Source organism: Haliotis rubra, unplaced genomic scaffold, assembly GCF_003918875.1.
Source record: "Haliotis rubra isolate DU_JTF1 unplaced genomic scaffold, ASM391887v1 Scf587, whole genome shotgun sequence".
In the NCBI taxonomy this organism is placed as follows: Eukaryota; Metazoa; Mollusca; class Gastropoda; order Lepetellida; family Haliotidae; genus Haliotis; species Haliotis rubra.
The window spans coordinates 320,659-333,800 of record NW_025767287.1 but is presented as its reverse complement, the minus strand read 5'-3'; the positions used below and the strand labels follow the sequence as shown (position 1 = coordinate 333,800).

At 38.8% G+C, this 13,142-nt stretch overlaps 1 protein-coding gene across 1 annotated transcript in view; it reads left to right on the top strand.

Moving 5' to 3' along the window:
* Positions 1–1,734: 1,734 nt before the first annotated feature.
* LOC124254937 (UDP-glucose 4-epimerase-like) overlaps positions 1,735–13,142 on the top strand; it is a 30,028-nt gene continuing 18,620 nt past the window's right edge. Inside the window, exons 1-6 of the mRNA XM_046688779.1 lie at positions 1,735–1,860; positions 6,159–6,256; positions 10,036–10,149; positions 11,386–11,562; positions 12,036–12,216; positions 12,914–12,999. Of these exons, the coding sequence (XP_046544735.1) occupies positions 1,737–1,860; positions 6,159–6,256; positions 10,036–10,149; positions 11,386–11,562; positions 12,036–12,216; positions 12,914–12,999 (780 nt within the window). The 5' untranslated portion in view covers positions 1,735–1,736. The remainder of the gene's footprint in view (positions 1,861–6,158; positions 6,257–10,035; positions 10,150–11,385; positions 11,563–12,035; positions 12,217–12,913; positions 13,000–13,142) is intronic.

The window sequence follows — 13,142 nt, the reverse complement described above, 5'->3', positions numbered from 1 at the left end:
GATGTGTTGTTGTTTTGAAGTCAGCAGAACCTCAGTTTTGTTATCATTTAATTTAAATTTTCTTCGGGTCATCCATGATATAATTTCAGAGGGGCAGTTTTTAATTTGTAGTAAAGTAGTGGATACAAAATCAGTCTTGAATCTATTCATCAGTTCAACATTGTCAGTATAGGAGATGTGAGATGTTTCAAACGTGTTGGTAATGTTGGAGAGTTGGCTGACGTAGAGAAGGAGTAGCGCAGGGCCCAGCACTGAACTTTGGGGGACTCCTCACTTCTCTGAACACTGTTCCGATACATAGATAGATTGCTTTCTGGCATGGATGTGGGAGTTGAACCACGAGAGAGCAATAATCTCACCTTTCATGACTCTATCCTTATTGAAAACTTCAAATCATGCAACACAATTCTGTTAGCTATGTTCTTTAAAATGTCAAAATGACGATATATGTTTTTCACGATTTTAAAAAAAATCACATAATGCTATAACCGAATTCAGTCATCAGTATATTTTCATCAAAGCATCTCAATCCCTACGCGCTTTCTGATTGTTTCGTCATATTTTCGCACATAACATTCATCGATTCGGGGACGAGTCTTCTTGGAACTTACGGGGCGAGTGGTGACGAATTGTTACACCAGTGATTTAGGTAAAAACAAATTCTCCACTCACGAAGATATCATAAGGTATAAATTATACCAACTTACACCCAGTACAAGTTCATATTTGGTTGTTCAAAGAACACAGACCTCAGTTGGAAAACAGAATATGATGAGGATCTGACTTGGAGCAATGACTCTCATGACTACACGAACAGTGACTAAATCGAATTTTATGAACTGATATAAAACAAAATCAGGCCCAGAACAATTTTGTGGTACTCATCAATAAAATCAAAACCTAAAATTATAGAAAATTGTATATTGAGCAGGGGGTGCAAGACCGCCTCCGTGGTGTAGTGGTTAGAGCGTCCGCTCGAGAGTGGAAGGTCGGGGTTCGATCCCCGACCGCGTCATACCAAATGACGTTAAAATATGGTACTTGCTGGTCCCCCGCCTGGCGCTCGGCATTAATGGGTACAACAAGGATTGGTCGGCTCGGAGTCAGTATAATGTGTCTAAGTGGGGTATTCATGCTTCACTGCGGCATGGTATCGCAGTTGGCTAGCACTATAAAACCAGCTTAAGTCTGGGCTAGTACAAGCAGACGCACGTACACGTACACACGCATGCACGTCGTCATATGGGCGAAATATTCTCAAGTACGACGTCAAACCCAATTTCACCTCACCTCACCTTGGTGCAAATGGTGCAAATGGTGCAAATGCGTTTCATTTCCTTAATCGAGTCATTCCAGGACCCGCAGGAAAATAACAAGTACTTTATTGTAGCGTTTTGAAGTATGATGTGACTCGAAATCGAACCACCTACTTTCCGCTTTCCGGATAGATGCACTATCCACAAGGTCGTGCAAACATCTTCAAACATCGGCAGAAATATTTGATAAAAGGAACAAAGAAGAAGTCAATTGTATAAATAACTGCTTTAATCTTAGAACAACTTGTCATAAAAGGTTTTTGTTTTACGCTTCATGTTTCACAGATTAAGGCTCGTTCTGATGCATGTGATACATAGAGACACAAAAGCTTGTGTTACAATGATATTAAGTGTATTTAAGTTACTGTGGCAATGTTGCAGCGAGTACCAACAGTGTTGTATTATTTCCAGCAGACCAAGATGTCTGAGAAGTGTATCCTAGTCACTGGTGGAGCAGGCTATGTGGGCAGCCATTCTATCATCGAACTGATTGCGGCAGGATACTCCGTCGTTGTCCTTGACAACCTGGTCAATGCGTGCATGGGTAAGTACCAGATTACTCTGTAGGTAGTGACTGTCTTGAACTGTCCGTCCGTCAGTCCATTCACCGATCCAGAAGCAATTCATTTGAAATTGAGTGAGTGAGTGAGTTTAGTTTTACGCCGCACTCAGCAATATTCCAGCTACATGGCGGCGATCTGTAAATAATCGAGTCTGGACCTGACATTCCAGTGATCAACAACATAAGCATCGATCTGCGCAATTGGGAACCGATGACATGTGTCAACCAAGTCAGCGAGCCTGACCACCCGATCCTCTTAGTCGCCTCTTACGACAAGCATAGTCGCCTTTTGTGGCAAGCATGGGTTGCTGAAGACCTATTTTACCCCGGATCTTCATGGGTCCATTTGAAATTGAATTTTTATCCATGTTAAATACGCCACTGGCGTAAACCAAGCTTGAGTTACGTTTTAAAAATCCAACATGGTCAATTGTTTAAACAAAAGCTTTAATCTTCTTTGTAATCACAAAGCAACTTGTCATAAAAAGTGTACAGGATGTACGAGTATGCAAAGTTCTTCTTTACACTTTGGGGTTTTTACGCTATATGCTGCACAGATTAAAACACGTTCTGATGCATATGATACACAGAGACAAAATGCTTGTGTCACAATGTTATAGGGCTTGTTTAAGTTTATGTTGCTATGGCAAAGCGAGTATTAAAACTAGTGTCACAAAATGTTACAGACAATACATAACCTTCTGTTACAGTGTTACAGAGTGTGTAATCATATTTAACCATGTTACATAATGTAGAACCAAATGTTACAATGTTACGGAGAGCATGTAACCTGTTGTAACAGAGTGTATATGGTCCAGTGTTACAATGTTACAGAGAGTATATGAACTAGTGTTACAATGTTACATAGGGTATTTAAGCTGATATAACAATGATACAGAAAGTACATGAACTAGTATTACAATGTTACCGAGTGTTATGTCACACTGTTACAGAGAGTATATGAACTAGTGTTTACAACGATACAGAGAATATTTAAGCTAATTTAACTTCGTTACAGAGGGTATACAAACTAGTGTTGCAATGCCGCAGAAAGTATGTCAGCTGATTTAACTATGTTACATAGATATTAGAAACTAGCGTTGCAATGTCATATATACAGAGTATATAAACTGATATAACAATTTTACAGAGAGTATATGAACTAGTGTTGCAATGTCACATATACAGATTATATAAACTGATATAACAATTTTACAGAAAGTATATGAACTAGGGTTACAATGTCACATATACAGAGTATATAAACTGATATAACAATTTTACAGAGAGTATATGAACTACCGTTGCAATGTCACATATACAGAGTATATAAACTGATATAACAATTTTACAGAGAGTATATGAACTAGGGTTGCAATGTCATATATTCAGAGTATATAAACTGATATAACAATTTTACAGAGAGTATATGAACTAGGGTTGCAATGTCACATATACAGAGTATATAAACACTTTTACAGAGAGTATATGAACTAGTGTTACAATGATACTGAGAATATTTACTCTTTCCATACATATTCATTGCTTGCAATGGCTCAGTACCTTTAGAATATGTATGGAAAGAGTATCATAGCAAGAAAGAGGAAATTAAAAATAGATACAATGCAAAATGATTTGATACTTCATGAGAAATTGTCAAAGTTTCCGTGCAGAGTGACGCCATAACAGACGCAAAATCACGCAGAACGACAACGGTAATTATCAGCATTTCTGGCTTCTTCTCTTGTTTACAAAGAAAACATATAACAATACACAGATAGCCAGAGTCACTCTGATTACTTACATTTCATATTTATGTACAAACGATCCCTGAAGCAAGGGAAGAGTCCTCGCAAAATCCTGTGTATCCTTGTCAGCGAAGCCGCCATTTTGTAAGAAATCGGTCATCGGTTGTGATGTCACACGTCAACATTGTTGTAGTACTACATATTAGGCAATATCTTTGAGGTGAAGGTCGGATGAAAAAGAGTAAACACAATCGTCCTAGCCTTCTGATTACACTTTCAGTACTATGATGTATATTTTGCGTATCATTCAGATATTTTTTTCATGAAATCAATTTCAGTACCTACATTTAGGCTTGTTCAATATCATATCATACGTGGATATAGGGTATACGTTTTTATTCTTTGAAAGTTTTTGATTGTTTGAATAAAAGTTACAAAAGAAATTGACACAGTTAGAGTATCACACCATATTTTAAACCTTTACACAAGTGTTAGTAGATCAAGCCTAGGCATGTTCTGCAACATTGACTTTAGGTCCTATAGTGTGCAATATTCAATATATTTGGACTAATATTGCAGTCTCATATGAACAAGTTAATGGACAGCGATTTAATTCAAACCTTGTAAGTAAAACTGATAACATTAATGGAAATGATTTATACATTTTATTTTGTAATTTTCAATGGAATGTAGTGAGAGAATCCAAAATAATTCATTAATGATATTATTTTACGATAAGATAACCTGTACATTGAATTAAAAACATAACATTTGCATTGTTATTCAAACTGTATTTCTATTTTGAAATACTTTGGGAAAAACAAGATAAGCAGGTGCCCGTTCGGTCTCGCTATGCAACAAAGTACCTCTTAAACAGTGTACGACATGGATTTAGGACCGCGTCGTACGACATGGATATGACGTCTTTGTGAAACGGTCGTAAAGGAGGTCGGAAGAGGGTCGTAAACAAGGTCGTATAGGCTACGACCTCCTAAATTTAGGAGGCTTTTGTGAAACGCGGGCCATGCAGGTCCCTTCATCAGGTGAACTGGCAGTTAGGACTATGACGTCACAATGCAAGTGACATCACAGTACACTAGGGAGAGTACTGTATAAGTGAGTTTGAAGAGTTAATTACATAATGATGAAAATTCATGCTTAATAATAGAGTAGAAAGTTGAATTGTCAATACACAACAACTGCTAATTACACAAAAGCTACTTAATAGCAGACTTTCCAAAAAAGAATAGTAGACTCGTTTTTCTTTTATCTAAAGTTCACCAAAAGTTAATCAAGAGGTCCCACGCACTTGGCAGGTATACACTCAGGTATAACTCAGTTATAACGTCATAGTGACGACGTCATAGTCCTAACTGCCAGTTCACCTGATGAAGGGACCTGGAATGGTCTCGAAACGTCGTGAGAGAAATTAAAAGAAGTTTAATCCATAAAAATATCTTGGACATCGATGTACAACTTCTAAATGCCACTGAAAGACATAATTTAACTTCGTTACAGAGGGAACATAAATTAGTGTTACAGAGGAATATTAACGAGTGTTACAATTCTAAAGAGAATATTTAAGCTAATTTAGCATTGTTACAGAGTATATAAACTGATACAACAATGTTACAGAGAGTATATGAACTAGTGTGACAATGTGACAGGAGAGTAGTTAAGCTGATTTACCAATTTTAAAGAGAGTATTTGAGCTATTGTATGAACTAGTGTTACAATGTTACAGAGAGTATATAACTAGCGTTACAATGTTACATTAGAGTATATAAACTAGTGTTATAATGTTACAGAGAGTATATCTACTAGTGCTGCAATGTTACAGAGATTTATGAACTAGTGTTGCAATGTAACAGAGAGTATGTAAGCTGATATAACATAGTTACAGAGCGTATATATAAACTAGTGTTATAATGTTAGAGAGTATGTAAGCTGATATAACATAGTTACAGAGCGTATATATAAACTAGTTTTATAATGTTACAGAGAGTATGTAAGCTGATATAACATAGTTACAGAGCGTATATATAAACTAGTGTTATAATGTTACAGAGAGTATGTAAGAGGGATATAACATAGTTACAGAGCGTATATATAAACTAGTGTTATAATGTTACAGAGAGTATGTAAGCTGATATAACATAGTTACAGAGCGTATATATAAACTAGTGTTGCAATGTTACAGACAGTATGTAAGAGGGATATAACATAGTTACAGAGCGTATATATAAACTAGTGTTATAATGTTACAGAGAGTATGTAAGCTGATATAACATAGTTACAGAGCGTATATATAAACTAGTGTTATAATGTTACAGAGAGTATGTAAGCTGATATAACATAGTTACAGAGCGTATATATAAACTAGTGTTATAATGTCACAGAGAGTATGTAAGAGGGATATAACATAGTTACAGAGCGTATATATAAACTAGTGTTATAATGTTACAGAGAGTATGTAAGCTGATATAACATAGTTACAGAGCGTATATATAAACTAGTGTTGCAATGTTACAGAGAGTATCCGCCGCGTGGAGGAGATTGTCGGGAAGAAGATCCAGACATACAATGTTGACCTGCTGGACAAGAAGGCAGTGGAAGAGGTGTTCGGCAAGGTGAGTTGAGGTCACATTACATTCAATCTTCATTCAACTTGACAGGAATCCACTCTCACTTGTCCCCTGATTTTAAGGATTTGTGAGAAGTCCTGTTTCTATGGATACGTGTAACTCTAACTAACTCAACTTTCTACTTCTTAGTGGAACAGCTGTTGCCATGGAGGTATGCAGTCTGCTAATCATCCAAATTTAAAAGCATATGTCATTAGACACTGACTGACACTGAGTATGGTTTTACGCCGCTTTTAGCAGTATTCCAGCCATATCACGGCGGGGACACCAGAAATGGGCTTCACACATTGTACCCAAGTGGGGAATTGAACCCGGGTCTTCGGTGTGACGAGCAAACGCTTTAACCACTAGACTACCCGATCGCCCCCATTAGACAAGTACTATCTGATATTCAACAACATCAATAGCAAGGGATAGAGAAACCACTTACGTAGTCTTTAACAGCTTCGTCAGTGTTTCACGAATCGTCTCGACGTGGCTCCACAGCATTGGATTTAGTACCATTCAAGATTAACAGAATATTGAATCGCCATTCAACGGAGATTGTTCACATGATGAAAATATTCTTTCCATTCATGAAGAACATGAACTACTGGAATGGATTGCGGATGGTTTACCAATTTTCAAACCTTCACGCGATTCATCTCCTGCACATACGTACTATATCAAAGGTGAAGACATCGAGACCTCCCAGATTGCGAAGAATCTTGAAGCATCCTCATGTGATGCCTACACCTCCTTTCTACGCAAAGACGTTTCTGTTTCACAGCATGGAGGATTTCTGCAAGACGCAAGAGATTGAAGAAGACTACTGGGTCTTGAGCAATACGAAGTCCATCGCTTATGAGGTTGAAGATAAAAAGTTATCTAGATATTACTTCCAGAAGGTCATTCTGCAGCATCAAATAAATGCAGCAAGCACAATTGAAGACTAGATGTCACATTTCATAAGGCCTTCAACAACGGTCACCACAGCGTTTTTAGTCGCTATTGAGACCTGCACTTAAGCATCTCAGAAGACTACCACACTTTCGTCTTTGCAGGCAGCTTCAGGCCAAGCACAACCTCTTATCATCACGCAGATGCAAGCTGGCAAGCTGGCACGCAGCCCCAGATCTACTTGCAGCTTCAGGCATGTGCGCAATAAGCGAAGTTGAATAAGACTAGTGGTCATCCTTTGAGACCCCGTGGCCATGTCATCATAGGGTTTACGAACCTTTCTTAGAAGACAACTTCGAGACACGCACACAGGCGTCCAAGAAGACTACCATTTTTTTCATTGCACAAGACACCACTGCCTGCACGCAGCCTAGTCCTTCAGGCAGCTTCAGGCCAAGAGCAGCCTCGGATATTCATGCAGGTGCAAGCTGGCACACAGCCCCAGATCTTCATGCAGCCATCTGCGACTATCACTTCGTTTTCACGACCTCTTCAGCAGTAGAAGAGGACATATGAGACACGTTCGCGGGATTTTCAGAAGACTACACTTCAGATGTGCAAGATTCGTCTTTCGCACAGACTTTAACCTTATTACAACCTCAGGTAGTAGTACGGCAATCAACATTCACACAGCTATCTGCAGCCGAAGATCGGAGGCTGATCAAGCCAGTTCCGACTATTAACTCCATATACTGATAATCTATGCAGAGAAGTTCAGAAGACGGGGTTTTTTTTATAGCAAATTGTCTTTTTTTCGCGTAATCCCAGTCAGGTTTCCAAGCAAACGATTTTTCGCCTCCGATCAGCCTGCGAATTTTACCCTCAACCTTTCAGGTACAGCCATCAATGTCGGGTTGAACTTATTGGGAAATTAATACATTCTAGAAGACACCTTCGTTTGCAAAGATTCTCAGAAAATTACATCTCAACGTTAAGAGAAGATCCTCCCTTAAGAGTTTTCCTCTGACTATGTCTTCATCGGAAATACTGCAACCGAAATAAAAAATATGCGGTAGAAATCATTCGACCGGAAGACAGCGAATAAAGCTCCTTTCGGCATCATCAGAATTGATGTTAAAATACTACAGAAACGGCGTAAAATCACACTCACGCAATCATCTAAACCATCGCCAGAATCCTGACACACCAGAATGAGACTGAGGTATTGTTCGGAAAGTTGGTACTCGGATGACAAGCAGGCCACAGGTCACCAGTCACGACAGGGATCATCGTCGCCGTTCAACATGAATGGATGTCGTTTTGACTACCTATTTGGCAGAATGCAGTACCCATGCGCAGATATGATTTGCATATCACGTGTCATCAATCCCGGGCGTATGGACGAACCGTTTATCCTGGAAGCTGCAGCTTAATCGTCACAGTGGAATGTCCAGTCATCGTCAAAGGAGGTTCGTCGTCATTTTTAGAAGACTGTACCTGATTGGTCAGAGATCATCTGCAGATGAACGAAAATGACACAGCTAGAAATGGTGAAATCCGGGGCATGGAATCTTCCTCAACCGATTGAAGTAGTTAAGAGTTCCTGCTTCGGACCTAACATAATTCTGTAGTTTTCCAAGCAAAAGAACAAGTTATCGGTTCATTTCAATTTATATGGATTTCATCAGAATACAACGACCTACTTGGACAACCAGAGGACTTTCTTCATGTCCCCACAGTCTCGTATTTTCAAGGATCAGGTGACACTGAAGGCTCGCAAAGACTCAGCTTCCAGTGCAATTTGATAGAATAATGATTTATTCCGTGTTGGTTTAAAAGATAATCCAAGTTGTTCTTGTGGAATTGTTTGTGAAATTCTTATAATTATCTATTTGAGTGTAAATTATACAGTCTGAACTGGCATGATGTACAATTTATGCAGTGTTACCAATATGAACATACATGATGAGCTAATATTACATGGTAATGCAGATCTGACTGTTTGCATAAATCAAAACATATTTATAATTGTTCCCACATATATTTGTCAATCAAAAAGATTCTTTTTATTATTCCACTGCTTCCCATCTTGCTGTTATTTTCTGTCCATCTTGTATAAAGAATGTAAACACATATTCATGTGAATACGAAGGAGAGGGTGTTCTAAGTTGTATAACTTGTACCCAATCCTTTTCCCATGAACAAAATATGTTTAAACAAATTTGATAGACCGTTGAATATTCAAGCCCATATCTGGTGTCCCCGCCGTGATATTGCTGGAATATTGCTTAGAGCGGCGTAAAACCATACTCACTCACTCACTGCCCAATAACTAATGACTAAGAGCCCATACCCCGGGGTTTCTTACATAATTCAGAGCATGAGTGATACGATACAGTTACGGTTGCGACTTATTCATAACATATGGATCGTCTTAAGACAAGCAGGAATCATATACTATTTTATTCCTTTCCTCATTCATACGCAAAAAGTGTGGTTTGGAGTATAACAAGGAATGCAATATTTTCAGAATAGATTCTATCAGTAAGTTCTATTTATGTTGAACTTTTAAACTGGTCCATTGCATGATATCAGTTACTGAGGCAAGTCATATTGCCATGAATCCCTACAATAAGCATCCCAAGTAACCAGCCACAATGGGGATTTTTATTTCACAAGAACGTTAATAGCCATGAAACTACACAAATACAAGAAGACAGTTGGTGCCCCTTGCTGAATCGTGATATTGTTATAAACAATATGTAGAAGTCTTTCCGTATGGAAACTCTAGTGATAAGCAAGTATGTCGTAATTGTGTATTTCTGTTATTGATGACTATGTTTCTTCGTAATTTCCTGTCTTAATGTACATATGTCTGCTTGCAGCACAAGTTCATTGCAGTGATCCACTTCGCAAGTCTCAAGGCTGTTGGAGAGTCATGTGGCCGCCCTCTCTTGTACTACAAGGCAAATATTGGCGGAACTGTCAACCTTTTAGAGGTCAGAAATGTGTTTTGCTAATGTACTTGTTCAACCAGGCTAATGCAATGAAATCTATGATCAGGGGTTTGAATAGCAGTTTTCCCATGTTATGTTTTAGGTGTGCCAATACCATAAAGATTCTAATTAGTTTCCCCAAGTGGTAAACCTGTGAGACCTGTATCGTCATCCAACTCAAGCTGACATGCTTCAATATAAGGCAAAGATTGCACAAGGACATTAACCAAGAATCAGAAACTCACTCACTCATGCCGGGGCTAGCAAATGGATTTACCGTTGATGCCCTGTATCTATCCTGGTGTGTTCCACAAGCATTAGGCCAAATAAGAAAAGGTTGTGGTTCCGATTACACCTCTTTAAAATGTTTACATTTATTTTTTAGAAGTAAAGTACGAAATAATAACACGTTTATCAATGTGTAATTGTTCATTTAATCAAGTTTGCTGCCATCATGTCGACTTTCTCTATCAGAATGATGGATATCCGTTGGTGCTGAAAGCTTATTTTATTCATACCTAGTAAAAAAACTAGGGTCGGCAACCTGAATTCAAGGGTCGGTTGGGTAAGCGGAACCACAACAATTTATTTTTAGGCCTTATTGCCAGGTCTACATGATATCTTCAAGTAATATACACAGGCAATAAGCATCCTGTTTACATTGCAAAAAAAATGTCTTATCAGCAAATAAAGCCCTTTTGGTAGTACTGGTTTATACTGTTTAAACATACCTCTCAAAACCATTTAGAAAGCATTGGAACTTCTTGTCTCTTTCACATTCTGGTTTGATACTACTTCACAGCAACATGTAGAAAAGCAAGGCTACCTGCCTGGTATCCTGCAGCGGCACATATTGTTTCACTGCTGACCTATTGCCATGCTTGGTGGGGCGGCGGAGTAGCCTAGACGTTAAAGCGTTCGCTCGTCACGCTTTAACTCACTCACTAATGCTTGCTGAGACATAGACGGCATGATGTCTCAGACGCTTCTCTTAGGCCTAAACCTGCGATCATGAGTTTGAATCCAAGTATGCCCTGATAACGTGTCTAGGTGCATGCTCATTGGTAGTTAGGCTGGATCAGTTTTCACAATTATAGGGCAAACTTCCAAAATATTATATATATATATATGTATACATATATTGATATGAATTTTCATCATGAGTAGGGAAATAGAAAGCTCCCTTGGAAGGTTTGTTGAACACCTGTGAAGTGACTGCCATGTTTATCTTCCTGACAGGTGATGAAGGAGAATGGGGTCAACAACCTAGTGTTCTCCAGCTCTGCAACAGTGTATGGAACACCACAGTATCTGCCTCTGGACGAGAAACACCCAATCGGGGGATGTACCAATCCTTATGGCAAAACAAAGTATTTCATCGAAGAAATTTTAAGAGATCTCTCAAATGCAGAAAAGGTTGGTGCAGTTTAACAGTAGTTGTGTTGTATTTATGAATAATATACAGGTGTAAATTAGCTTGGTGTCAGTTACCTATCATGTAACCACAATACTTATCACGTAAACTGAGTCATGTCTATTTGTTGCTGATACGCAAATATCAACTGTATATAAAAAATAATCAATACCTTATTCCAATTATTCCGGATGGTGGTGCAGAGCCTATTGCATCATGGGACTGAAGATCTATATCAGCCTTTCCCCATTTCCCTGCATGCTAGTGAAGGTACGTGTGGTGCAGAGCCTATTGCATCAATAGGACTGAAGATCTATATCAGCCTTTCCCCATTTTCCTGAATGCTAGTGGAGGTACTTGTGGTGCAGTGTTTGATTTGTTCTCTGCGCTTGAAATATATACAAGTCAGATCTTCTTCACCCCTCTGCTTGTTTGATAAATATGACTGATTTTACGTTGCTGTTTGTGTGTGCAGCAGTGGAATATTGTTATCCTGAGATACTTCAACCCGATCGGTGCCCACAAGTCGGGGAAGATCGGGGAAGACCCTCTGGGCACACCGAGGAACCTGATGCCCTTTATAGCCCAGGTGGCAGTAGGGCGAAGGACTGAACTGAAGGTGTACGGCAGCGACTACGACACTCCCGATGGGACAGGTAAGTGAAGTGTGGGGTCTGTAGTTATCAGCATCAGGATCTGTACATTTCTTGTAAGTAAACGCATGATAATACTTTCAGGGCTTCTAATGAACTTAGAAGTTGAGAAACAGTATATATCAGTTGTGGATGTTTAGTATAATTTGAGTGGATGAGCTTCTCTTGCCCATAATGGATAGAGCATCAAAATATGATTTACTTGGTTAATTACTTCACAAAACATGCTTCTTCATATTTTTAATATAAATTCGGTGAAACGAAGATATGTTTCTATATATTATTCTTCCCTTGACTTAATTCACTCTTTTGCCTTTCAAACATTTGTAAACATTGTTGCAGTGTTTGCAGAAACTCACCTTGACACTGTGCCAGTATTGAGAGATTATACTTGTATAATGAATTTTCTGAATCAAAGAAATGGTACAAATTACACACAACGATGACAAAGCACTTTTAAATGCTTTTGGCTGCCAATTTTATTTATTATGTAATTGGCTTCCTGACTATGTTTGAATCCATGCTAAGCATAATTTCCAAACCATATCTGTTTATAGCAAATTACTACACTGTCAGTATGAGTAACCCTGCCTGGTTGTAATACAGGAAGGCTTGTGTTGAGCATATTACCTAGATTGTCTCCCCTGACTGCATGCCAGGATCAAGTCAAACAAATAACACATGTAGTTGTTGGTTTTAGGTGTTCGGGATTACATTCACGTAGTTGACCTTGCCCAAGGTCATGTGGCAGCGATTGAAAAGGTCGAAGAGGGCTGTGCTATCAAGGTGAGTTACTTATCATAGCTGGAACATCTTAGCCTTCATGTCAGTCACTCAACATCTTCCCAGTCACTGATTGATTGAACCACAGATTCCCACGTCCATGTCGCAGCTAGAGCATCAGGTATACCCACGGGGTCGGTGGCATT